Raw genomic sequence first — 24,794 nt, forward strand, 5'->3', positions numbered from 1 at the left:
TCTACCTTTTCTTTTTAAAGTGGGACCAACAGATGCATATCTGTATTTCCAGTCATTTGAAATCCATAGATTGGGGCCTAATGAATGTATTTCAATTGACTGATGTTCTTATGAAATCAAATCAAACGTTATTGGTCACATACACATATTTAACAGATGTTATTGCGGGTGTAGAGAAATGTTTGTTTTCCAAGCTCCAACAGTGCAGTAATATCTAACTAAATGCTTGTGTTCCTAGCTCCAACAGTGCAGTAATATCTAACTAAATGCTTGTGTTCCCAGCTCCAACAGTGCAGTAGTATCTAACTAAATGCTTGTGTTCCTAGCTCCAACAGTGCAGTAGTATCTAACTAAATGCTTGTGTTCCTAGCTCCAACAGTGCAGTAGTATCTAACTAAATGCTTGTGTTCCCAGCTCCAGCAGTGCAGTAGTATCTAACTAAATGCTTGTGTTCCTAGCTCCAACAGTGCAGTAGTATCTAACTAAATGCTTGTGTTCCTAGCTCCAACAGTGCAGTAGTATCTAACTAAATGCTTGTGTTCCTAGCTCCAACAGTGCAGTAGTATCTAACAATTCACAACAATACACACAAATCTGAAAGTAAAATAATGTAATTAAGAAATATATAAATATCAGATTCGGCACTCCTTAGTCCCTATAGTCCCTATAGTCCACGATCAGCTCCTTTGTCTTGCTCACGTTGAGGGAGTTGAGTTGGAAGGGTGGACTGAGGTAGAGAGAGACAGAGAGTGAAGGAGAGGTAGAGAGAGATAGAGAGTGAAGGAGAGGTAGAGAGGAGGGGAAGTAGAGAGTGAAGGAGAGGTAGAGAGAGACAGAGAGTGAAGGAGAGGTAGAGAGAGACAGAGAGTGAAGGAGAGGTAGAGAGGAGGGGAAGTAGAGAGTGAAGGAGAGGTAGAGAGGAGGGGAAGTAGAGAGGGGAGGGTGGACTGAGGTAGAGAGAGACAGAGAGTGAAGGAGAGGTAGAGAGGAGGGGAAGTAGAGAGGGGAGGGTGGACTGAGGTTGAGAGAGACAGAGAGTGAAGGAGAGGTAGAGAGAGACAGAGAGTGAAGGAGAGGTAGAGAGGAGGGGAGGGTGAACTGAAGTAGAGAGGGGAGGGTGGACTGAGGTTGAGAGAGACAGAGAGTGAAGGAGAGGTAGAGAGGAGGGGAAGTAGAGAGGGGAGGGTGGACTGAGGTTGAGAGAGACAGAGAGTGAAGGAGAGGTAGAGAGGAGGGGAAGTAGAGAGGGGAGGGTGGACTGAGGTTGAGAGAGACAGAGAGTGAAGGAGAGGTAGAGAGGAGGGGAAGTAGAGAGGGGAGGGTGGACTGAGGTTGAGAGAGACAGAGAGTGAAGGAGAGGTAGAGAGAAGGGGAAGTAGAGAGGGGAGGGTGGACTGAGGTTGAGAGATGTGCGGCATGTTCTTTTCTCACCTGAAGAGCTGTTGTGTGAGGAGCCAGACAGGTCCAGGGAGCAGGGTCTCTCAGGTCGTCTGGGTTTGGGCTGTCTGAGGGCCGCTGGGGCTGAGGTTGAGAATGGGACTGGGGTTGGGGCTGAGAATGGGACTGGGACTGGGGTTGAGACTGGGACTGAGACTGGGGTTGAGACTGGGAATGGGGTTGAGACTGGGACTGGGACTGGGACTGGGGCTGGGGTTGAGACTGGGACTGGGGTTGAGACTGGGACTGGGGCTGGGACTGGGGCTGGGGTTGAGACTGGGACTGGGACTGGGACTGGGGCTGGGACTGGGGTTGAGACTGGGACTGGGTTTGAGACTGGGACTGGGGCTGGGACTGGGGCTGGGACTGGGACTGGGGTTGAGACTGGGACTGGGGTTGAGACTGGGACTGGGGTTGAGACTGGGACTGGGGCTGGGGCTGGGTTTGAGACTGGGACTGGGGTTGAGACTGGGGCTGGGGTTGAGACTGGGGTTGAGACTGGGACTGGGACTGGGGTTGAGACTGGGGCTGGGGTTGAGACTGGGACTGGGGCTGGGGTTGAGACTGGGGCTGGGGTTGAGACTGGGACTGGGGCTGGGGTTGAGACTGGGACTGGGGTTGAGACTGGGACTGGGTTTGAGACTGGGACTGGGGTTGAGACTGGGGCTGGTAGTTCGGCAGTGAGAGGGGCAGTGATAGGTACGGAGATGGGTTTGGGTACAGAGAGAGGTCTAGGTATGGGGACAAAGGTGAGGGGTTCAGGCTGTCCCTCTACAGATGGACATGTGATCACCAGACGGTTGTTGTTGTTGTTAGTGTTGGTGCGGCCCGCCAGGTGATTGGTTGGTCTCTGGTCACATGCGGTGGGCTGCTCTCTCCTTAACAGTGGTTCATGTTCATCAGGACTGGAGTTGATGTTGAGTCTACTGTCCTCTCCACTGAGCTGGGTCTGTAACAAGGGTGTCGCTCCGCCCAACTCCCCCTGAGGGCCCGCCGGATTGGTAGTCCCGTAAGGAGCCCCGCCTCCAGTTGAAGAGGCCACGCCCCCGTTCAGGTAACCGTTGACGACCACGACGCTTACGCCACTCCGCACCCCGTTTCCTACGGCCGTTGGCCCGTTGTTGGTAACGTTAACAAGGCGTGGCTCTGCCGCTGGGGCGACCGTGTTCATCTTGGCCACGCCCGTCTCTACCTGCTTCAGGTTGGACCGGTGTTTCCCAGACTTCAGTCTGGAGGAACCAGAGCCCTCCTTGGCCTTGGTGTTGAGTGGTAGGCTGGTGGGCCGCTTGGGGAGGTTCTGCTGTTTGGGCAGGGGGAACATAGTAGCTGGAGGGTCCCCCATCCCACTGGCCCCGGTCCCAGACCCTCCCTGGGCCCCAGGCCCGGCCCCAGTCACCTCCGCAGCCAGCTTGATGAGGGGATAGAGCAGGGAGGAAGACTTACAGCTGAGGGGGTCAGGAGCAGAGAACTGTTTCTGGCTGTGCTCCATAAGGTTCTCATCAGAAGACTCCTTCAGGTTCTTGTCAACCTCTTTAGGGTCCAGCTTGGTGGTCTCCAAGTCCTCCTGGGTCAGCTGCAGACACACCGGCACCACCAGCCCCAGCACAGTGCCACCTAGTGGGCCGGATGAGTCCTCCCCTTGACCCGACTCAGAGATGGTGGTCATGACCGTGTTGGGTGTGGAGAGGCTGGCGCCGCTGCTCTCCGGGCTGGGCAGACGGGCCTGAGCCTGCTGACGCTCGGCGTTGATGGAGTTTCGGTTCTTCTCTGGGCCTGCGGGTACACTGCTGGTTCCACCCAGGACGCCGACGGAGGAGGTACCCGATACAGAGGTGTCCCCCCCAGGAAGGTTCTTCACCGTGTGGCCCTCGTGGTCCTCGATGTAGGAGGAGGAGGAGTAGTCTGGGTAGGGGCTGACTTTAGGACCCCTGCGGCTGTGGGACAGGTTCCTGTAAGGGAAGTAGATAGAAATAAAACTGATGTCATGTAAACCTGCAGCGTAACAGACCTTACATGACAGGGACAAGCAGATCGTCTTTTCAAAAACATGACCTTCACCCATAACTTACTTGCCGAATGACTCAAGGTGGTGTGTTCTGATACTGAGATGTTTATTCAGATGTTTATAATTGTCACAGATACCGGAAAGGTGAAATGTGTTGTTTTAAAGGGTCAGACAGTAGTATGAAACCAAAGTAAAGCAAATTAGGGTTAAGTGCCTTGCTTAAGGGCACGTCGACAGATTGTTCACCTTAGTCGGTAACCTTTCAGGTTACTGGCTCAACGCGCAAGGCTACCCTGCTGGTTACTGGCCCAACACTCTAACCACTAGTCTACCTGCTGGTTACTGACCCAACGCTCTAACCACTAGTCTACCTGCTGGGTACTGACCCAACGCTCTAACCACTAGTCTACCTGCTGGTTACTGACCCAACGCTCTAACCACTAGTCTACCTGCTGGTTACTGACCCAACGCTCTAACCACTAGTCTACCTGCTGGGTACTGACCCAACGCTCTAACCACTAGTCTACCTGCTGGTTACTGACCCAACGCTCTAACCACTAGTCTACCTGCTAGTTACTGACCCAACGCTCTGACCACTAGTCTACCTGCTGGTTACTGGTCCAACACTCTAACCACTAGGCTACCTGCTGATTACTGGTCCAACACTCTAACCACGAGACTACCTGCTGGTTACTGGTCCAACACTCTAACCACTAAACTACCTGCTGGTTACTGGTCCAACACTCTAACCACTAAACTACCTGCTGGTTACTGGTCCAAATCTCTAACCACTGGTGTGTTGACATAGCGGGTCCAGGTGTGTTGATATTGCGGGTCCAGGTGTGTTGATATAGCGGGTCCTGGTGTGTTGATATAGCGGGTCCTGGTGTGTTGGTATAGCGGATCCAGGTGGGTTGATATAGCAGGTCCAGGTGTGTTGATATAGCGGGTCCTGGTGTGTTGATATAGCGGGTCCTGGTGTGTTGATATAGCGGGTCCTGGTGTGTTGATATAGCGGGTCCAGGTCTGTTGATATAGCGGGTCCTGGTGTGTTGATATAGCGGGTCCAGGTGTGTTGATATAGCGGGTCCTGGTGTGTTGATATAGCAGGTCCAGGTGTGTTGATATAGTGGGTCCAGGTGTGTTGATATAGCGGGTCCTGGTGTGTTGATATAGCGGGTCCTGGTGTGTTGATATAGCGGGTCCAGGTGTGTTGATATAGCGGGTCCTGGTGTGTTGATATAGCGGGTCCTGGTGTGTTGATATAGCGGGTCCTGGTGTGTTGATATAGCGGGTCCTGGTGTGTTGATATAGCGGGTCCAGGTGTGTTGATATAGTGGGTCCAGGTGTGTTGATATAGCGGGTCCTGGTGTGTTGATATAGCGGGTCCTGGTGTGTTGATATAGCGGGTCCTGGTGTGTTGATATAGCGGGTCCTGGTGTGTTGATATAGCGGGTCCTGGTGTGTTGATATAGCGGGTCCTGGTGTGTTGATATAGCGGATCCAGGTATGTTGATATAGTGCCGTGCGCAGCGACCAGCTGACTATACATTATTATCAACTGGGTGGTTCGAACCCTGAATGCTGATTGGCTGACAGCCATGGTGTACCCGTATACCACGGGTATTACAAAAATATATATTTTCACTGGTCTAATTACGGTGGTAACCAGATTATAATAGCAATAAGGCACCTCAGGTGACTATGATGAATGGCCAATATACCACGGCTAAGGGCTGTATTCAGGCACTCTGCGTTGCGTCGTGCTTAAGAACAGCCCTTAGCTGTGGTGTATCCCACACCTCCTGGCCTTATTGCTTCCTTATAAAATGGGTTGATTGGATCCTGGATGCTGGTTGGTTGAACACCTTTTATCCCCAAGCCATAAGACATTGAACTAGGTAACCGAATAGCATTGACCCTTTATATACACTGCTACTACTGTTTATTACCTATCCTGTTTCCTCGCCACTTTACCCTTACCTACATGTACATATGTACCTCAATTACCTCGTACCCCTGCACATTGACTCAGTAATGGTACCTGTGTATATAACCATGTTATTACCTCATACCCCTGCACATAGACTCAGTACTGGTACTCACTGTATATAGCCAATATATCGTTACTCAGTACTGGTACCCTGTGTATATAGCCTGGTACCCTGTGTATATAGCCTGGTACCCTGTGTATATAGCCTGGTACCCGTGTATATAGCCAAGATATCGTTACTCAGTACTGGTACCCTGTGTATATAGCCTGGTACCCTGTGTATATAGCCTGGTACCCGTGTATATAGCCAAGATATCGTTACTCAGTACTGGTACCCTGTGTATATAGCCTGGTACCCTGTGTATATAGCCAAGATATCGTTACTCAGTACTGGTACCATGTGTATATAGCCTGGTACCCTGTGTATATACCTGGTACTCTGTGTATATAGCCAATATATCGTTACTCAGTACTGGTACCCTGTGTATATAGCCTGGTACCCTGTGTATATAGCCAAGATATCGTTACTCCGTACTGGTACCCTGTGTATATAGCCTGGTACCCTGTGTATATAGCCTGGTACCCTGTGTATATAGCCTGGTACCCTGTGTATATAGCCTGGTACCCCGTGTATATAGCCTGGTACCCTGTGTATATAGCCTGGTACCCTGTGTATATAGCCAAGATATCGTTACTCAGTACTGGTACCCTGTGTATATAGCCTGGCACCCTGTGTATATAGCCTGGTACCCTGTGTATATAGCCTGGTACCCCGTGTATATAGCCTGGTACCCTGTGTATATAGCCTGGTACCCTGTGTATATAGCCAAGATATCGTTACTCAGTACTGGTACCCTGTGTATATAGCCTGGTACCCTGTGTATATAGCCTGGTACCCTGTGTATATAGCCTGGTACCCTGTGTATATAGCCTGGTACCCTGTGTATATAGCCTGGTACCCTGTGTATATAGCCAAGATATCGTTACTCAGTACTGGTGCACTGTGTATATAGCCTGGTACCCTGTGTATATAGCCTGGTACCCTGTGTATATAGCCTGGTACCCTGTGTATATAGCCTGGTACCCTGTGTATATAGCCAAGATATCGTTACTCAGTACTGGTGCCCTGTGTGGTGGTCATGGGGATAACCATAGGGCTAACAGACTTGGTCCTGTGTGTGTGTGTGTGTGTGTGTGTGTGTTCACCTCTCGTTCTGCAGTGTGGTGGTCATAGGGTTAACCGTGGTCCTGTGTGTGTGTGTGTGTGTGTGTGTGTGTGTGTGTGTGTTCACCTCTCGTTCTGCAGTGTGGTGGTCATAGGGTTAACCGTGGGGCTGACAGACTTGGTCCTGTCCCAGATCAGCAGTAGTTCAGCCATGCGCTCCTCTGAACACTGAGCGGTCAGCCTGGCCTCAGCATCCTGGTCCCAACAGTCCTCCATGGTCTCCTTCAGGGACCGCACCGCCTGAGGGAAGGTTACAGAGGATAACACATACCATACCACACCACAGGTCTCACCAGAATGCACCGCCTAGGGGAAGACAGTATCATTACAATTAAAAGAGTTAAATGTCTCCAAGACGACTTCAGAAGGATGGACAGGTGATCAACATTGGAAAAGGAGGTGGACACTGTGGACCAGGTGAGGAGGTGGACACTGAGGACCAGGTGAGGAGGTGGACACTGAGGACCAGGTGAGGAGGTGGACACTGTGGACCAGGTGAGGAGGTGGACACTGAGGACCAGGTGAGGAGGTGGACACTGAGGACCAGGTGAGGAGGTGGACACTGTGGACCAGGTGAGGAGTTGGACAGTGAGGACCAGGTGAGGAGGTGGACACTGTGGACCAGGTGAGGAGGTGGACACTGTGGACCAGGTGAGGAGGTGGACACTGAGGACCAGGTGAGGAGGTGGACACTGAGGACCAGGTGAGGAGGCGGACACTGCGGACCAGGTGAGGAGGTGGACACTGCGGACCAGGTGAGGAGGTGGACACTGTGGACCAGTATAACTATACGGTGAGGAGGTGGACACTGTGGACCAGGTGAGGAGGTGGACACTGTGGACCAGGTGAGGAGGCGGACACTGAGGACCAAGTGAGGAGGTGGACACTGTGGACCAGGTGAGGAGGTGGACACTGTGGACCAGGTGAGGAGGTGGATACTGTGGACCAGGTGAGGAGGTGGACACTGCTGACCAGGTGAGGAGATGGACACTGTGGACCAGGTGAGGAGGTGGACACTCAGGACCAGGTGAGGAGGTGGACACTCAGGACCAGGTGAGGAGGTGGACACTGAGGACCAGGTGAGGAGGTGGACACTGAGGACCAGGTGAGGAGATGGACACTGCGGACCAGGTGAGGAGGTGGACACTGCGGACCAGGTGAGGAGATGGACACTGTGGACCAGGTGAGGAGGTGGACACTGTGGGCCAGGTGAGGAGGTGGATACTGTGGACCAGGTGAGGAGGTGGACACTGCTGACCAGGTGAGGAGATGGACACTGTGGACCAGGTGAGGAGGTGGACACTCAGGACCAGGTGAGGAGGTGGACACTCAGGACCAGGTGAGGAGGTGCACACTCAGGACCAGGTGAGGAGGTGGACACTGAGGACCAAGTGAGGAGATGGACACTGCGGACCAGGTGAGGAGGTGGACACTTCCGGACCAGGTGAGGAGGTGGACACTGCGGACCAGGTGAGGAGGTGGACACTGCGGACCAGGTGAGGAGGTGGACACTCAGGACCAGGTGAGGAGATGGACACTGTGGAGCAGGTGAGGAGGTGGACACTCAGGACCAGGTGAGGAGGTGGACACTCAGGACCAGGTGAGGAGGTGGACACTCAGGACCAGGTGAGGAGGTGGACACTGAGGACCAGGTGAGGAGATGGACACTGCGGACCAGGTGAGGAGGTGGACACTTCCGGACCAGGTGAGGAGGTGGACACTGCGGACCAGGTGAGGAGGTGGACACTCAGGACCAGGTGAGGAGATGGACACTGTGGACCAGGTGAGGAGGTGGACACTGCGGACCAGGTGAGGAGATGGACACTGTGGACCAGGTGAGGAGGTGGACACTGCGGACCAGTATAACTATACGGTGAGGAGGTGGACACTGCGGACCAGGTGAGGAGGTGGACATTTCGGACCAGGTGAGGAGATGGACACTGCGGACCAGGTGAGGAGGTGGACACTGCGGACCAGGTGAGGAGATGGACACTGTGGACCAGGTGAGGAGGTGGACACTGCGGACCAGTATAACTATAAGGTGAGGAGGTGGACACTGCGGACCAGGTGAGGAGGTGGACACTGCGGACCAGTATAACTATACGGTGAGGAGGTGGACACTGCGGACCAGGTGAGGAGGTGGACACTGCGGACCAGGTGAGGAGGTGGACACTGCGGACCAGTATAAATATATTGGTACCATCTTTGACACCCTGAAGTTTGAGCAAAACAAAACAAGCCATTTATTCCTCAGGAAACTGAACTCAGTCAGTGTCCACAAACACCTTCTGTGTTTCTCCTTCGGTGTGCTGCTTCACATCCCTCTCTGTCAAGAACAGGAAGTGACCTCCAATTCACTGTGAACAACTGCTGTGAGACCTTCCCTATGACCATCTGGGTTACCGTAGGTCTCTCAGACGACCTGGCCTCGTTCTCTGAGCTGCAGGCCAGGAGGAAAAGCCCATCACATCCTGGGGGACAGACAGCACACATATGTCCTCAACCCACAGTTCCAAATCCTCACCCTTGGATGCCGACCTGCGCTGTCAAGTGCCCTACCAATAGGAGCGGGGCCTCGTTTGAGCTCGAGGCCATCGACCTAGATAACAGGACCATTTAGAAAGACCTAGGGACGATTCTAGAGATAGTTGTTATTAATGGCAGGGGTAAACTGTCTGTCTGTCTGTGTGTGTGTGTGTGTGTGTGTGTCCTGTCTGAAGCACCTTGTCAGACGTCAACAAACTGCCTCTCAGGGATGAATGATGTTTTATTGTATAGTATGTTTGTCTAGTTACCCAGATGAACTCGTTACCCAACTCATGTCTCTATGTGCAGTATGAAGGACCATGTGTTTGTTTTTTTTACATTAAATACATCCTGAAATAGTGACTTTAAAATGATTAGAGCTTTTTAATGGAGATTCTGACCAAATCATTTTACAAGTTCTTCAGAGCAGATAAGGCAATACTTTCAGTAACTGTGTCTGTCTCTCTTGACATTGTGTTGTGTACTTTCCTTTATCGTGCGGTGTGTGTGTTTCTTATCTAAGTGTTTACATCTCTGTCCAAGCCACAATAGATTGTAGTCATTGTATTTAACGAGGGTGAATATTTGCTTAATGAAAACAACAACTCCCTTCAGCCCAGCGTCCAATATACTCAGTGGTGTAAAAATACTTTAAAGTACTACTTCAGTTGTTTTTTGGGGGGTATCTGTACTTTAGTATTTATATTTGACAACTTTTACTTTATCACTATAAAAAAATATTGTACTTTTTACTCCATACATTTTCCCTGACAATCAAAAGTACTTGTTACATGTTGAGTGCTTAGCAGGACAGGAGAATGGTGAAATTCACACACTTATCAAGAGAACACGAGAACACATCCCCACTGCCTCTGGTCTAGTGGACTCACTAAACACAAATGTATCTTTTGTAAATAAAGTCTGAGTGTTGGAGTGTTCCCCTGGCTATCTGTAAATAATGTCTGAGTGGTCCCCTGGCTATCTGTAAATAATGTCTGAGTGGTCCCCTGACTATCTGTAAATAATGTCTGAGTGTTCCCCTGGCTATCTGTAAATAATGTCTGAGTGGTCCCCTGGCTATCTGTAAATAACGTCTGAGTGGTCCCCTGACTATCTGTAAATAATGTCTGAGTGATGGAGTGTTCCCCTGACTATCTGTAAATAATGTCTGAGTGGTCCCCTGGCTATCTGTAAATAATGTCTGAGTGAGGGAGTGGTCCCCTGGCTATCTGTAAATAATGTCTGAGTGATGGAGTGTTCCCCTGACTATCTGTAAATAATGTCTGAGTGGTCCCCTGACTATCTGTAAATAATGTCTGAGTGGTCCCCTGGCTATCTGTAAATAATGTATGAGTGGTCCCCTGGCTATCTGTAAATAATGTCTGAGTGGTCCCCTGGCTATCTGTAAATAACGTCTGAGTGTTCCCCTGGCTATCTGTAAATAATGTCTGAGTGGTCCCCTGACTATCTGTAAATAATGTCTGAGTGATGGAGTGTTCCCCTGACTATCTGTAAATAATGTCTGAGTGATGGAGTGTTCCCCTGACTATCTGTAAATAATGTCTGAGTGATGGAGTGTTCCCCTGACTATCTGTAAATAATGTCTGAGTGATGGAGTGTTCCCCTGACTATCTGTAAATAATGTCTGAGTGATGGAGTGTTCCCCTGACTATCTGTAAATAATGTCTGAGTGATGGAGTGTTCCCCTGACTATCTGTAAATAATGTCTGAGTGATGGAGTGTTCCCCTGACTATCTGTAAATAATGTCTGAGTGATGGAGTGTTCCCCTGACTATCTGTAAATAATGTCTGAGTGATGGAGTGTTCCCCTGACTATCTGTAAATAATGTCTGAGTGATGGAGTGTTCCCCTGACTATCTGTAAATAATGTCTGAGTGATGGAGTGTTCCCCTGACTATCTGTAAATAATGTCTGAGTGATGGAGTGTTCCCCTGACTATCTGTAAATAATGTCTGAGTGATGGAGTGTTCCCCTGACTATCTGTAAATAATGTCTGAGTGATGGAGTGTTCCCCTGACTATCTGTAAATAATGTCTGAGTGATGGAGTGTTCCCCTGACTATCTGTAAATAATGTCTGAGTGATGGAGTGTTCCCCTGACTATCTGTAAATAATGTCTGAGTGATGGAGTGTTCCCCTGACTATCTGTAAATAATGTCTGAGTGATGGAGTGTTCCCCTGACTATCTGTAAATAATGTCTGCGTGATGGAGTGTTCCCCTGACTATCTGTAAATAATGTCTGAGTGATGGAGTGTTCCCCTGACTATCTGTAAATAATGTCTGAGTGATGGAGTGTTCCCCTGACTATCTGTAAATAATGTCTGAGTGATGGAGTGTTCCCCTGACTATCTGTAAATAATGTCTGAGTGATGGAGTGTTCCCCTGACTATCTGTAAATAATGTCTGAGTGATGGAGTGTTCCCCTGACTATCTGTAAATAATGTCTGAGTGATGGAGTGTTCCCCTGACTATCTGTAAATAATGTCTGAGTGATGGAGTGTTCCCCTGACTATCTGTAAATAATGTCTGAGTGATGGAGTGTTCCCCTGACTATCTGTAAATAATGTCTGCGTGATGGAGTGTTCCCCTGACTATCTGTAAATAATGTCTGAGTGATGGAGTGTTCCCCTGACTATCTGTAAATAATGTCTGAGTGATGGAGTGTTCCCCTGACTATCTGTAAATAATGTCTGAGTGATGGAGTGTTCCCCTGACTATCTGTAAATAATGTCTGAGTGATGGAGTGTTCCCCTGACTATCTGTAAATAATGTCTGAGTGATGGAGTGTTCCCCTGACTATCTGTAAATAATGTCTGAGTGATGGAGTGTTCCCCTGACTATCTGTAAATAATGTCTGAGTGATGGAGTGTTCCCCTGACTATCTGTAAATAATGTCTGAGTGATGGAGTGTTCCCCTGACTATCTGTAAATAATGTCTGAGTGATGGAGTGTTCCCCTGACTATCTGTAAATAATGTCTGAGTGATGGAGTGTTCCCCTGACTATCTGTAAATAATGTCTGAGTGATGGAGTGTTCCCCTGACTATCTGTAAATAATGTCTGAGTGATGGAGTGTTCCCCTGACTATCTGTAAATAATGTCTGAGTGATGGAGTGTTCCCCTGACTATCTGTAAATAATGTCTGAGTGATGGAGTGTTCCCCTGACTATCTGTAAATAATGTCTGAGTGATGGAGTGTTCCCCTGACTATCTGTAAATAATGTCTGAGTGATGGAGTGTTCCCCTGACTATCTGTAAATAATGTCTGAGTGATGGAGTGTTCCCCTGACTATCTGTAAATAATGTCTGAGTGATGGAGTGTTCCCCTGACTATCTGTAAATAATGTCTGAGTGATGGAGTGTTCCCCTGACTATCTGTAAATAATGTCTGAGTGATGGAGTGTTCCCCTGACTATCTGTAAATAATGTCTGAGTGATGGAGTGTTCCCCTGACTATCTGTAAATAATGTCTGAGTGATGGAGTGTTCCCCTGACTATCTGTAAATAATGTCTGAGTGATGGAGTGTTCCCCTGACTATCTGTAAATAATGCATAAACTAAAAAACAACAAGAAAACGGTGCCGTCTGCTTTGCTTAATATAAGGAATTTGAAATGATTCATATTTTTACTTCTACTTATGATACTTAAGTAGATTTTAGCAAATAGATTTACCTTTGACACTTAAGTATATTTAAAACCAAATACTAATAGACTTTTCCTCAAGTAGTATTTTACTGGGTGACTTCCACTTTTACTTAAAGTAACTTTCTATGAAGGTATCTATACTTTCACTCCAGTGTGACAATTGCATCCTTTTCCCACAACTACATATACTGTAGTTCTTGACTTCATTTCTCTCGTCAATCATTTGATTTGAATGATTTGAATGATTTGATTTGATTTGATTTCTCTCTAGTGAAATGACACGTTGGGCTCAGTAATTGAACAGATGTCAGTCAATGAGTTCTTTAGCGCAAGCTGATGTCAGTCAATGAGTTCTTTAGCGCTAGCTGATGTCAGTCAATGAGTTCTTTAGCGCTAGCTGATGTCAGTCAATGAGTTCTTTAGCGCTAGCTGATGTCAGTCAATGAGTTCTTTAGCGCTAGCTGATGTCAGTCAATGAGTTCTTTAGCGCTAGCTGATGTCAGTCAATGAGTTCTTTAGCGCTAGCTGATGTCAGTCAATGAGTTCTTTAGCGCTAGCTGATGTCAGTCAATGAGTTCTTTAGCGCAAGCTGATGTCAGTCAATGAGTTCTTTAGCGCTAGCTGATGTCAGTCAATGAGTTCTTTAGCGCTAGCTGATGTCAGTCAATGAGTTCTTTAGCGCAAGCTGATGTCAGTCAATGAGTTCTTTAGCGCTAGCTGATGTCAGTCAATGAGTTCTTTAGCGCTAAAATAAACGCATTCTATTCTGTATTCCGTTCAGAACACAGAGAGATCTTTTTATTTGTTGAAGCTGAATGTTTGTAAACAAGCTAGCATGCTAATGTCACTGTAGCATGTAGAATCAGGCGAAACTTATGTTGTGGAATTCTCACCAACTCTCCAGGGAACCGGATCACTGTTATGTGTAAAAACAACATTGAGTGTTGAGTAATAGTTGTAATAGTATTCTCCTCACCAGACTGTTCTCTTTCCAGGCCTCGGGGAACTTGGGTCTCTCTTTCTCTCTGGACACCAGGACCTGCATGTCCTCAAAGGAGGGGTGGTTCCCTGCCTCGGCCTGGAACGCCATCTGGTAGTCGGGCACCGCCTCACCTGGAGGACACAATATCATCATTACCATCTCTCCTGGAGGACACAATATCATCATTACCATCTCTCCTGGAGGACACAATATCATCATTACCATCTCTCCTAGAGGACACAATATCATCATTACCATCTCTCCTGGAGGACACAATATCATCATTACCATCTCTCCTGGAGGACACAATATTCATTACCATCTCTCCTGGAGGACACAATATCATCATTACCATCTCTACTAGAGGACACAATATCATCATTACCATCTCTCCTGGAGGACACAATATCATCATTACCATCTCTCCTGGAGGACACAATATCATCATTACCATCTCTCCTGGAGGACACAATATCATCATTACCATCTCTCCTGGAGGACACAATATCATCATTACCATCTCTCCTGGAGGACACAATATCATCATTACCATATCTCCTGGAGGACACAATATTCATTACCATCTCTCCTAGAGGACACAATATCATCATTACCATATCTCCTGGAGGACACAATATTCATTACCATCTCTCCTGGAGGACACAATATCATCATTACCATATCTCCTGGAGGACACAATATTCATTACCATCTCTCCTAGAGGACACAATATCATCATTACCATATCTCCTGGAGGACACAATATTCATTACCATCTCTCCTGGAGGACACAATATCATCATTTGTATTTGTATTTATTATGGATCCCCATTGGTTTCTGTCAAGGCAGCAGCTACTCTTCCTGGGGTTTATTATGGATCCCCATTAGTTCCTGCCAAGGCAGCAGCTACTCTTCCTGGGGTTTATTATGGATCCCCATTAGTTCCTGCCATGGCAGCAGCTACTCTTCCTGGGGTTTATTAGGGATCCCCATTAGTTCCTGACAAGGCAGTAGCTACTCTTCCTGGGGTTTATTATGGATCCCCATTAGTTCCTGCCAAGGCAGCAGCTACTCTTCCTGGGGTTTATTATGGATCCCCATTAGTTCCTGCCAAGGCAGTAGCTACTCTTCCTGGGGTCCATTAAAATTAAGGCAGTTTATACAATTTTAAAAACACTACAACACATTCACAGATTTCACAACACACTGTGTGCCCTCAGGCCCCTAATCCACCACTACCACATATCTACAGTACTAAATCCATGTGTGCGTATGTTATCGTATGTGTGACATGTGTATGCATGTGTATGTGTCTGTGTTCGTGTTGCTTCACAGTCCCCGCTGTTCCATAAGGTATATTTTAATCTGTTTTAAAATCTGATTCTCCTGCTGCATCAGTTACCTGATGTGGAATAGAGTTCCATGTAGTCATGGCTCTATGTAGTACTGTGGAATAGAGTTCCATGTAGTCATGGCTCTATGTAGTACTGTGGAATAGAGTTCCATGTAGTCATGGCTCTATGTAGTACTGTGGAATAGAGTTCCATGTAGTCATGGCTCTATGTAGTACTGTGGAATAGAGTTCCATGTAGTCATGGCTCTATGTAGTACTGTGGAATAGAGTTCCATGTAGTCATGGCTCTATGTAGTACTGTGGAATAGAGTTCCATGTAGTCATGGCTCTATGTAGTACTGTGGAATAGAGTTCCATGTAGTCATGGCTCTATGTAGTACTGTGGAATAGAGTTCCATGTAGTCATGGCTCTATGTAGTACTGTGGAATAGAGTTCCATGTAGTCATGGCTCTATGTAGTACTGTGGAATAGAGTTCCATGTAGTCATGGCTCTATGTAGTACTGTGGAATAGAGTTCCATGTAGTCATGGCTCTATGTAGTACTGTGGAATAGAGTTCCATGTAGTCATGTCTCTATGTAGTACTGTGGAATAGAGTTCCATGTAGTCATGGCTCTATGTAGTACTGTGGAATAGAGTTCCATGTAGTCATGTCTCTATGTAGTACTGTGGAATAGAGTTCCATGTAGTCATGGCTCTATGTAGTACTGTGGAATAGAGTTCCACCCTAGTCATGGTTCTATGTAGTACTGTGCACCTCCCATAGTCTGTTCTGGACTTGGGGACTGTGAAGAGACCCCTGGTGGCATGTCTTGTGGGGTATGCATGGGTGTCTGAGCTGTGTGCCAGTAGTTTAGACAGGCAGCTCGGTGCATTCAACATGTCAATACCTCTCATAAATACAAGTAGTGATGAAGTCAATCTCTCCTCCACTTTGATGCATATTATCCTAAGTCCTATTTTGTGGCACCTGACCACACGACAAAACAGTAGGTGGAACAAAACAAGGGCATGTAGGACCTGCCTTGTTGATAGTGTTGTTAAGAAGGTAGAAACTAGGGCCTGTAGGACCTGCCTTGTTGATAGTGTTGTTAAGAAGGTAGAAACTAGGGCCTGTAGGACCTGCCTTGTTGATAGTGTTGTTAAGAAGGTAGAAACTAGGGCCTGTAGGACCTGCCTTGTTGATAGTGTTGTTAAGAAGGTAGAAACTAGGGCCTGTAGGACCTGCCTTGTTGATAGTGTTGTTAAGAAGGTAGAAACTAGGGCCTGTATTACCTGCCTTGTTGATAGTGTTGTTAAGAAGGTAGAAACTAGGGCCTGTAGGACCTGCCTTGTTGATAGTGTTGTTAAGAAGGTAGAAACTAGGGCCTGTATTACCTGCCTTGTTGATAGTGTTGTTAAGAATGTAGAAACTAGGGCCTGTAGGACCTGCCTTGTTGATAGTGTTGTTAAGAAGGTAGAAACTAGGGCCTGTAGGACCTGCCTTGTTGATAGTGTTGTTAAGAAGGTAGAAACTAGGGCATGTAGGACCTGCCTTGTTGATAGTGTTGTTAAGAAGGTAGAAACTAGGGCCTGCCTTGTTGATAGTGCTGTTAAGAAGGTAGAAACTAGGGCCTGTAGGACCTGCCTTGTTGATAGTGTTGTTAAGAAGGTAGAAACTAGGGCCTGTAGGACCTGCCTTGTTGACAATGTTGTTAAGAAGGTAGAAACTAGGGCCTGCCTTGTTGATAGTGCTGTTAAGAAGGTAGAAACTAGGGTCTGTAGGACCTGCCTTGTTGATAGTGTTGTTAAGAAGGTAGAAACTAGGGCCTGTAGGACCTGCCTTGTTGACAATGTTGTTAAGAAGGTAGAAACTAGGGCCTGCCTTGTTGATAGTGCTGTTAAGAAGGTAGAAACTAGGGCCTGTAGGACCTGCCTTGTTGATAGTGTTGTTAAGAAGGTAGAAACTAGGGCCTGTAGGACCTGCCTTGTTGATAGTGTTGTTAAGAAGGTAGAAACTAGGGCATGTAGGACCTACCTTGTTGATAGTGTTGTTAAGAAGGTAGAAACTAGGGCCTGTAGGACCTGCCTTGTTGATAGTGTTGTTAAGAAGGTAGAAACTAGGACCTGTAGGACCTGCCTTGTTGATAGTGTTGTTAAGAAGGTAGAAACTAGGGCCTGTAGGACCTGCCTTGTTGATAGTGTTGTTAAGAAGGTAGAAACTAGGGCCTGTAGGACCTGCCTTCTTGACAATGTTGTTAAGAAGGTAGAAACTAGGGCCTGCCTTGTTGATAGTGCTGTTAAGAAGGTAGAAACTAGGGCCTGTAGGACCTGCCTTGTTGATAGTGTTGTTAAGAAGGTAGAAACTAGGGCCTGTAGGACCTGCCTTGTTGATAGTGTTGTTAAGAACGTAGAAACTAGGACCTGCCTTGTTGATAGTGCTGTTAAGAAGGTATACACTAGGGCCTGTAGAACCTGCCTGGTTGATAGTGTTGTTAAGAAGGTAGAAACTAGAGCCTGTAGGACCTGCCTTGTTGATAGTATTGTTAAGAAGGTAGAAACTAGGACCTGCCTTGTTGATAGTGCTGTTAAGAAGGTAGAAACTAGGGCCTGCCTTGTTGATAGTGCTGTTAAGAAGGTAACTAACTATCAATATCACCACCACCATCATCTCTCCTGATGGACACAATATCACCACCACCATAATTTCTCCTGGAGGACACAATATCACCACAACCATCATTTCTCCTGGAGGACACAATATCATCTCTCCTGGAGGACACAATATCATAAGACACTGTTACACTGTTGAATGCTCCCGCAGTATCTGGAGTTCGAAGGTCAGGGGTTAGGGGTTATAAGCTGGGAAGAGGTCAGTACACCTCATTAAGGTCTCCCAGTAGACAGGGCCCAGGGTTAGAGGTCAGTACACCTCATTAAGGTCTCCCAGTAGACGGGGCCCAGGGTTAGAGGTCAGTACACCTCATGAAGGTCTCCCAGTAGATGAGGCTCAGGGTTAGAGGTCAGTACACCTCATGAAGATCTCCCAGTAGATGAGGCTCAGGGTTAGAGGTCAGTACACCTCATTAAGGTCTCCCAGTAGATGAGGCCCAGGGTTAGAGGTCAGTACACCTCATGAAGGTCTCCCAGTAGACGAGGCTCAGGGTTAGATGTCAGTACACCTCATGAAGGTCTCCCAGTAGACGGGGCCCAGGGTTAGAGGTCAGGGTTATTACCTGGGAAGAGGTCAGTACGCCTCATGAAGGTCTCCCAGTAGACGGGGCCCAGGGTTAGAGGTCAGGGTTATTACCTGGAAAGAGGTCAGTACACCTCATGGTCTCCCAGTAGACGAGGCCCAGGGTTAGAGGTCAGGGTTATTACCTGGGAAGAGGTCAGTACACCTCATGAAGGTCTCCCAGTAGACCAGGCCCAGGGTTAGAGGTCAGTACACCTCATGAAGGTCTCCCAGTTTTTTATTTTATTTATTTATTTTACCTTTATTTAACCAGGTAGGCAAGTTGAGAACAAGTTCTCATTTACAATTGCGACCTGGCCAAGATAAAGCAAAGCAGTTCGACAGATAAAATGACACAGAGTTACACATGGAGTAAAAACAAACATACAGTCAATAATGCAGTATAAACAAGTCTATATACAATGTGAGCAAATGAGGTGAGAAGGGAGGTAAAGGCAAAAAAGGCCATGATGGCAAAGTAAATACAATATAGCAAGTAAAATACTGGAATGGTAGTTTTGCAATGGAAGAATGTGCAAAGTAGAAATAAAAAATAATGGGGTGCAAAGGAGCAAAATAAATAAATTAATTAAAATTAAATACAGTTGGGAAAGAGGTAGTTGTTTGGGCTAAATTATAGGTGGGCTATGTACAGGTGCAGTAATCTGTGAGCTGCTCTGACAGTTGGTGCTTAAAGCTAGTGAGGGAGATAAGTGTTTCCAGTTTCAGAGATTTTTGTAGTTCGTTCCAGTCATTGGCAGCAGAGAACTGGAAGGAGAGGCGGCCAAAGAAAGAATTGGTTTTGGGGGTGACTAGAGAGATATACCTGCTGGAGCGTGTGCTACAGGTGGGAGATGCTATGGTGACCAGCGAGCTGAGATAAGGGGGGACTTTACCTCGCAGGGTCTTGTAGATGACATGGAGCCAGTGGGTTTGGCGACGAGTATGAAGCGAGGGCCAGCCAACGAGAGCGTACAGGTCGCAATGGTGGGTAGTATATGGGGCTTTGGTGATAAAACGGATTGCACTGTGATAGACTGCATCCAATTTGTTGAGTAGGGTATTGGAGGCTATTTTGTAAATGACATCGCCAAAGTCGAGGATTGGTAGGATGGTCAGTTTTACAAGGGTATGTTTGGCAGCATGAGTGAAGGATGCTTTGTTGCGAAATAGGAAGCCAATTCTAGATTTAACTTTGGATTGGAGATGTTTGATATGGGTCTGGAAGGAGAGTTTACAATCTAACCAGACACCTAAGTATTTGTAGTTGTCCACGTATTCTAAGTCAGAGCCGTCCAGAGTAGTGATGTTGGACAGGCGGGTAGGTGCAGGCAGCGATCGGTTGAAGAGCATGCATTTAGTTTTACTTGCATTCAAGAGCAATTGGAGGCCACGGAAGGAGAGTTGTATGGCATTGAAGCTTGCCTGGAGGGTTGTTAACACAGTGTCCAGAGAAGGGCCGGAAGTATACAGAATGGTGTCGTCTGCGTAGAGGTGGATCAGGGACTCACCAGCAGCAAGAGCGACCTCATTGATGTATACAGAGAAGAGAGTCGGTCCAAGAATTGAACCCTGTGGCACCCCCATAGAGACTGCCAGAGGTCCGGACAGCAGACCCTCCGATTTGACACACTGAACTCTATCAGAGAAGTAGTTGGTGAACCAGGCGAGGCAATCATTTGAGAAACCAAGGCTGTCGAGTCTGCCGATGAGGATATGGTGATTGACAGAGTCGAAAGCCTTGGCCAGATCAATGAATACGGCTGCACAGTAATGTTTCTTATCGATGGCGGTTAAGATATCGTTTAGGACCTTGAGCGTGGCTGAGGTGCACCCATGACCAGCTCTGAAACCAGATTGCATAGCAGAGAAGGTATGGTGAGATTCGAAATGGTCGGTAATCTGTTTGTTGACTTGGCTTTCGAAGACCTTAGAAAGGCACGGTAGGATAGATATAGGTCTGTAGCAGTTTGGGTCAAGAGTGTCCCCCCCTTTGAAGAGGGGGATGACCGCAGCTGCTTTCCAATCTTTGGGAATCTCAGACGACACGAAAGAGAGGTTGAACAGGCTAGTAATAGGGGTGGCAACAATTTCGGCAGATAATTTTAGAAAGAAAGGGTCCAGATTGTCTAGCCCGGCTGATTTGTAGGGGTCCAGATTTTGCAGCTCTTTCAGAACATCAGCTGAATGGATTTGGGAGAAGGAGAAATGGGGAAGGCTTGGGCGAGTTGCTGTTGGGGGTGCAGTGCTGTTGTCCGGGGTAGGAGTAGCCAGGTGGAAAGCATGGCCAGCCGTAGAAAAATGCTTATTGAAATTCTCAATTATGGTGGATTTATCAGTGGTGACAGTGTTTCCTATCTTCAGTGCAGTGGGCAGCTGGGAGGAGGTGTTCTTATTCTCCATGGACTTTACAGTGTCCCAGAACTTTTTTGAGTTAGTGTTGCAGGAAGCAAATTTCTGCTTGAAAAAGCAGTAGACGGGGCCCAGGGTTAGAGGTCAGGGTTATTACCTGGGAAGAGATCAGTACACCTCATGAAGGTCTCCCAGTAGATGAGCCCCAGGGCGTACATGTCCACCTGCTTCAGAGCCGACTCACAGTCCCTCAGGTTCACCGCCCCTTCCAGAACCTCTGGGGCCATGTATCGGACTGTACCCACCTGGAGAGAAACAGAATTAGAGAATAGGGTTTAAAGTCTGTCCATCTTAAAGCTGTGGCAGTACTTGCATTATTAGCTATCAAAGAGGGTGTTGGCTAAGCAGACTGAGGGTGGTTTACAGATGAGACCCAGTGCCGAGGCAGTCAGCGGAGTTGACCAACTCCCCTCGCTGATGGCAGCGTTCTCCTCCTCTCCAGGCCTGACCCCCTGGGGTTAGGGTTAGAGGTCAGAGGTTAGGGACTCACCTCACTGATGGCAGCGTTCTCCTCCTCTCCAGGCCTGACCACCTGGGGTTAGGGTTAGAGGTCAGAGGTTAGGGACTCACCTCGCTGATGGCAGCGTTCTCCTCCTCTCCAGGTCTGACCAGGCGGTTCCCTGTCAGCTTCATGGACAGACCAAAGTCACTGATCACACACGTCCCATCGTTCTTTACTAGAACATTCCTGCTATTCAGGTCTCTGTGAGATACGGCTGGCTTGTAGATGTCTGGGAGAGAGGGAGGGAGGGAGGGAGGAGAGATGGGAGGGAAAGGGGAGAGAGAGAGAGAGAGAGAGAGAGGGAAGGGGAGAGAGAGAGAAGGGGGGGAGAGAGGGGGAGGGAGAATGAGAAAGAGAGGGGAGAAAGAGAGGGGAGAGAGGGGGGAGAGAGAGGGGGGAGGGAGAGGGAGAAAGGGAGTGAAGAGAGAGAGGGGGGAGAGAGGGGGAGAAAGAGAGGGGAGAGAGGGGGGAGAGAGAGGGGGGAGGTAGAGGGAGAAAGGGAGTGAAGAGAGAGAGGGGGGAGAGAGGGGGAGAAAGAGAGGGGAGAGAGAGGGGAGAGAGGGGAGGGAGGGGGAGAAGGAGAGAAAATAAATTAGTCTCTGCATGTCACCATGATCGCTTAAAGCACATTGCTGAATAACACAGTTACTGTAGAACCTATGATATACCTGTTTTATTTGTCCCTTTATTTAGGAACAGTGGGTTAACTGGTCTAGGAACAGTGGGTTAACTGGTCTAGGAACAGTGGGTTAACTGGCCTAGGAACAGTGGGTTAACTGGCCTAGGAACAGTGGGTTAACTGGTCTAGGAACAGTGGGTTAACTGGTCTAGGAACAGTGGGTTAACTGGTCTAGGAACAGTGGGTTAACTGGTCTAGGAACAGTGGGTTAACTGGTCTAGGAACAGTGGGTTAACTGGTCTAGGAACAGTGGGTTAACTGGTCTAGGAACAGTGGGTTAACTGGCCTAGGAACAGTGGGTTAACTGGCCTAGGAACAGTGGGTTAACTGGCCTAGGAACAGTGGGTTAACTGGCCCAGGAACAGTGGGTTAACTGGTCTAGGAACAGTGGGTTAACTGGCCTAGGAACAGTGGGTTAACTGGCCTAGGAACAGTGGGTTAACTGGCCTAGGAACAGTGGGTTAACTGGCCTAGGAACAGTGGGTTAACTGGTCTAGGAACAGTGGGTTAACTGGCCTAGGAACAGTGGGTTAACTGGCCTAGGAACAGTGGGTTAACTGGTCTAGGAACAGTGGGTTAACTGGCCTAGGAACAGTGGGTTAACTGGTCTAGGAACAGTGGGTTAACTGGTCTAGGAACAGTGGGTTAACTGGCCTAGGAACAGTGGGTTAACTGGCCTAGGAACAGTGGGAGTAACTGGTCTAGGAACAGTGGGTTAACTGGTCTAGGAACAGTGGGTTAACTGGTCTAGGAACAGTGGGTTAACTGGTCTAGGAACAGTGGGTTAACTGGTCTAGGAACAGTGGAACAGTGGGGTAACTGGTCTAGGAACAGTGGGTTAACTGGTCTAGGAACAGTGGGTTAACTGGTCTAGGAACAGTGGGTTAACTGGCCTAGGAACAGTGGGTTAACCTGCCTAGGAACAGTGGGTTAACTGGTCTAGGAACAGTGGGTTAACTGCCTGTTCAGGGGCAGAACGACAGATTTGTACCTTGTCAGCTCGGGGGTTTGAACTTGCAACCTTCCGGTTACTAGTCCAACGCTCTAACCACTAGGCCGCCCCAGGGGCAGTAACTGTAACACAGTCAATACTATATAACAGTACTATATAACAGTACTATGAATGAACTGTAACACAATCAATACTATATTAAGGTATTATGGTTGAAGTATAATATTTCATTATATAACAGTAAATACTTCTTGGCTATGACGCTACAAGCTTGTCACACTTGTATTTGGGGATTTTCTCCCATTCTTCTCTGCAGATCTTCTCAAGCTCTGCCAGGTTGGATGGTGAGTGTTTCTGCACAGCTATTTTCAGGTCACTCCAGAGATCGGGTTTAAGCTCTGGCTGGGCCACTCAATGACATTCAGGGACTTGTCCCGAATCCACTCCTGCGTTGTCTTGGCTGTATGCTTAGGGTCTTTGCCTCGATCCTGACTAGTCTCCTAGTCCTTGCTGCTGAAAAACATCCCCACAGAATGATGCTGCCACCGCCATGCTTCACCGTAGGGATCGTGCCAGGTTTCCTAAAGACGTGACGCTTGGCATTCAAGCCAAAGAGTTCAATCTTGACCAATCTTGTTTCTCATGGTTTGAGAGTCCTTTAGGTGCCTTTTGGCAAACTCCAAGCAGGCTGTCATGTGTCTTTTACTGAGGAATGGCTTCTGTCTGGCTACTCTACCATAAAGGCCTGATTGATGGAGTGCTGTAGAGATGTGTTGTTCTTCTGAAGATTCTCCAATACAACAGCAGTAGGGTTGTATCTGTAGCCATGATTCTCCAATACAACAGCAGTAGGGTTGTATCTGTAGCCATGATTCTCCAATACAACAGCAGTAGGGTTGTATCTGTAGCCATGATTCTCGTGGTTTGAGAGTCCTTTAGGAGGATTGCTGAGTTGCGTCAGTGAAAAGTTTATACCCAGTCAAGTATATCGCAATATATCAAAATTCAATTGTGGGGGAAAAAACATTTTGGAAAGCAAATGGCCCATTTTCTGTATAGAAAAGACAACGTAAAGACTCTAATCTGTCTTAGTTATCAAAATGCTCAACTTAATTGGCCTATATTATTGGCACCAGCGGAGAGCATCGGTCCCCCGGTGAGTGGCTACAGGCGCATATTCACTCTTTATCATTGTTGGCTCAGTGCCAACATCCTCCTCCAGTTTATTATTCTACTTGTGTCTCCCATTCTCATAGGCCATATGGACACTGTTTTTATTGGTCAGTTGGTCAGTGTGAGTAGAGTCGGCTACTCTGTCATTTGTCCAAGTAAAAACAGATTCTGCTAATGTCTCCAGTCATATAAAGTGTAGTAGAATTGCTCTTCATTGTGATCAGAGGGCTGATATTAACACTATGCGGCCAGTCTCTCTTGGCTAAGAGTTGAGGACAGACTGACTGCATCACTTCTTCTTTTATTAAGAAAGAGGAATGTGTTGAAAATCCCTACATTTGTTTGCATAGTCAACTTACACACAGCTCTGACACACACACTTATCCCACCAGACATGCCACCAGGGGTCTTTTCACAGTCCCCAAATCCAGAACAAATTCAAGAAAGCATACAGTATTATATAGAGCCCTAATTGCATGGAACTTCCTTCCATCTCATTTTGCTCAAATAAACAGCAAACCTGATTTTAAAAAACAGAAAGAAACGCCTCCCCTATTGGACCCAGATAGTTTGGTATAACTCCTCTCCCCTATTGGACCTAGATAGTTTGGTATAACTCCTCTCCCCTATTGGACCTAGATAGTTTGGTATAACGCCTCTCCCCTATTGGACC

General features: G+C 47.6%; 1 protein-coding gene across 2 annotated transcripts in view; it reads right to left on the bottom strand.

The window, feature by feature from the left end:
* The window catches only part of bmpr2b (bone morphogenetic protein receptor, type II b (serine/threonine kinase)), a 148,873-nt gene that overhangs the window by 21,830 nt on the left and 102,249 nt on the right, over positions 1–24,794 (bottom strand). For both annotated transcript variants that reach the window (XM_031805443.1, XM_031805444.1), the window contains 5 exons: positions 21,386–21,546; positions 20,913–21,060; positions 13,829–13,965; positions 6,728–6,900; positions 1,432–3,386 (listed from right to left, as the gene is read on the bottom strand). In XM_031805443.1, coding sequence (XP_031661303.1) covers positions 1,432–3,386; positions 6,728–6,900; positions 13,829–13,965; positions 20,913–21,060; positions 21,386–21,546 — 2,574 coding nt within the window. The remainder of the gene's footprint in view (positions 1–1,431; positions 3,387–6,727; positions 6,901–13,828; positions 13,966–20,912; positions 21,061–21,385; positions 21,547–24,794) is intronic.

Source organism: Oncorhynchus kisutch, linkage group LG26, assembly GCF_002021735.2.
Source record: "Oncorhynchus kisutch isolate 150728-3 linkage group LG26, Okis_V2, whole genome shotgun sequence".
Taxonomy (NCBI): domain Eukaryota; kingdom Metazoa; phylum Chordata; class Actinopteri; order Salmoniformes; family Salmonidae; genus Oncorhynchus; species Oncorhynchus kisutch.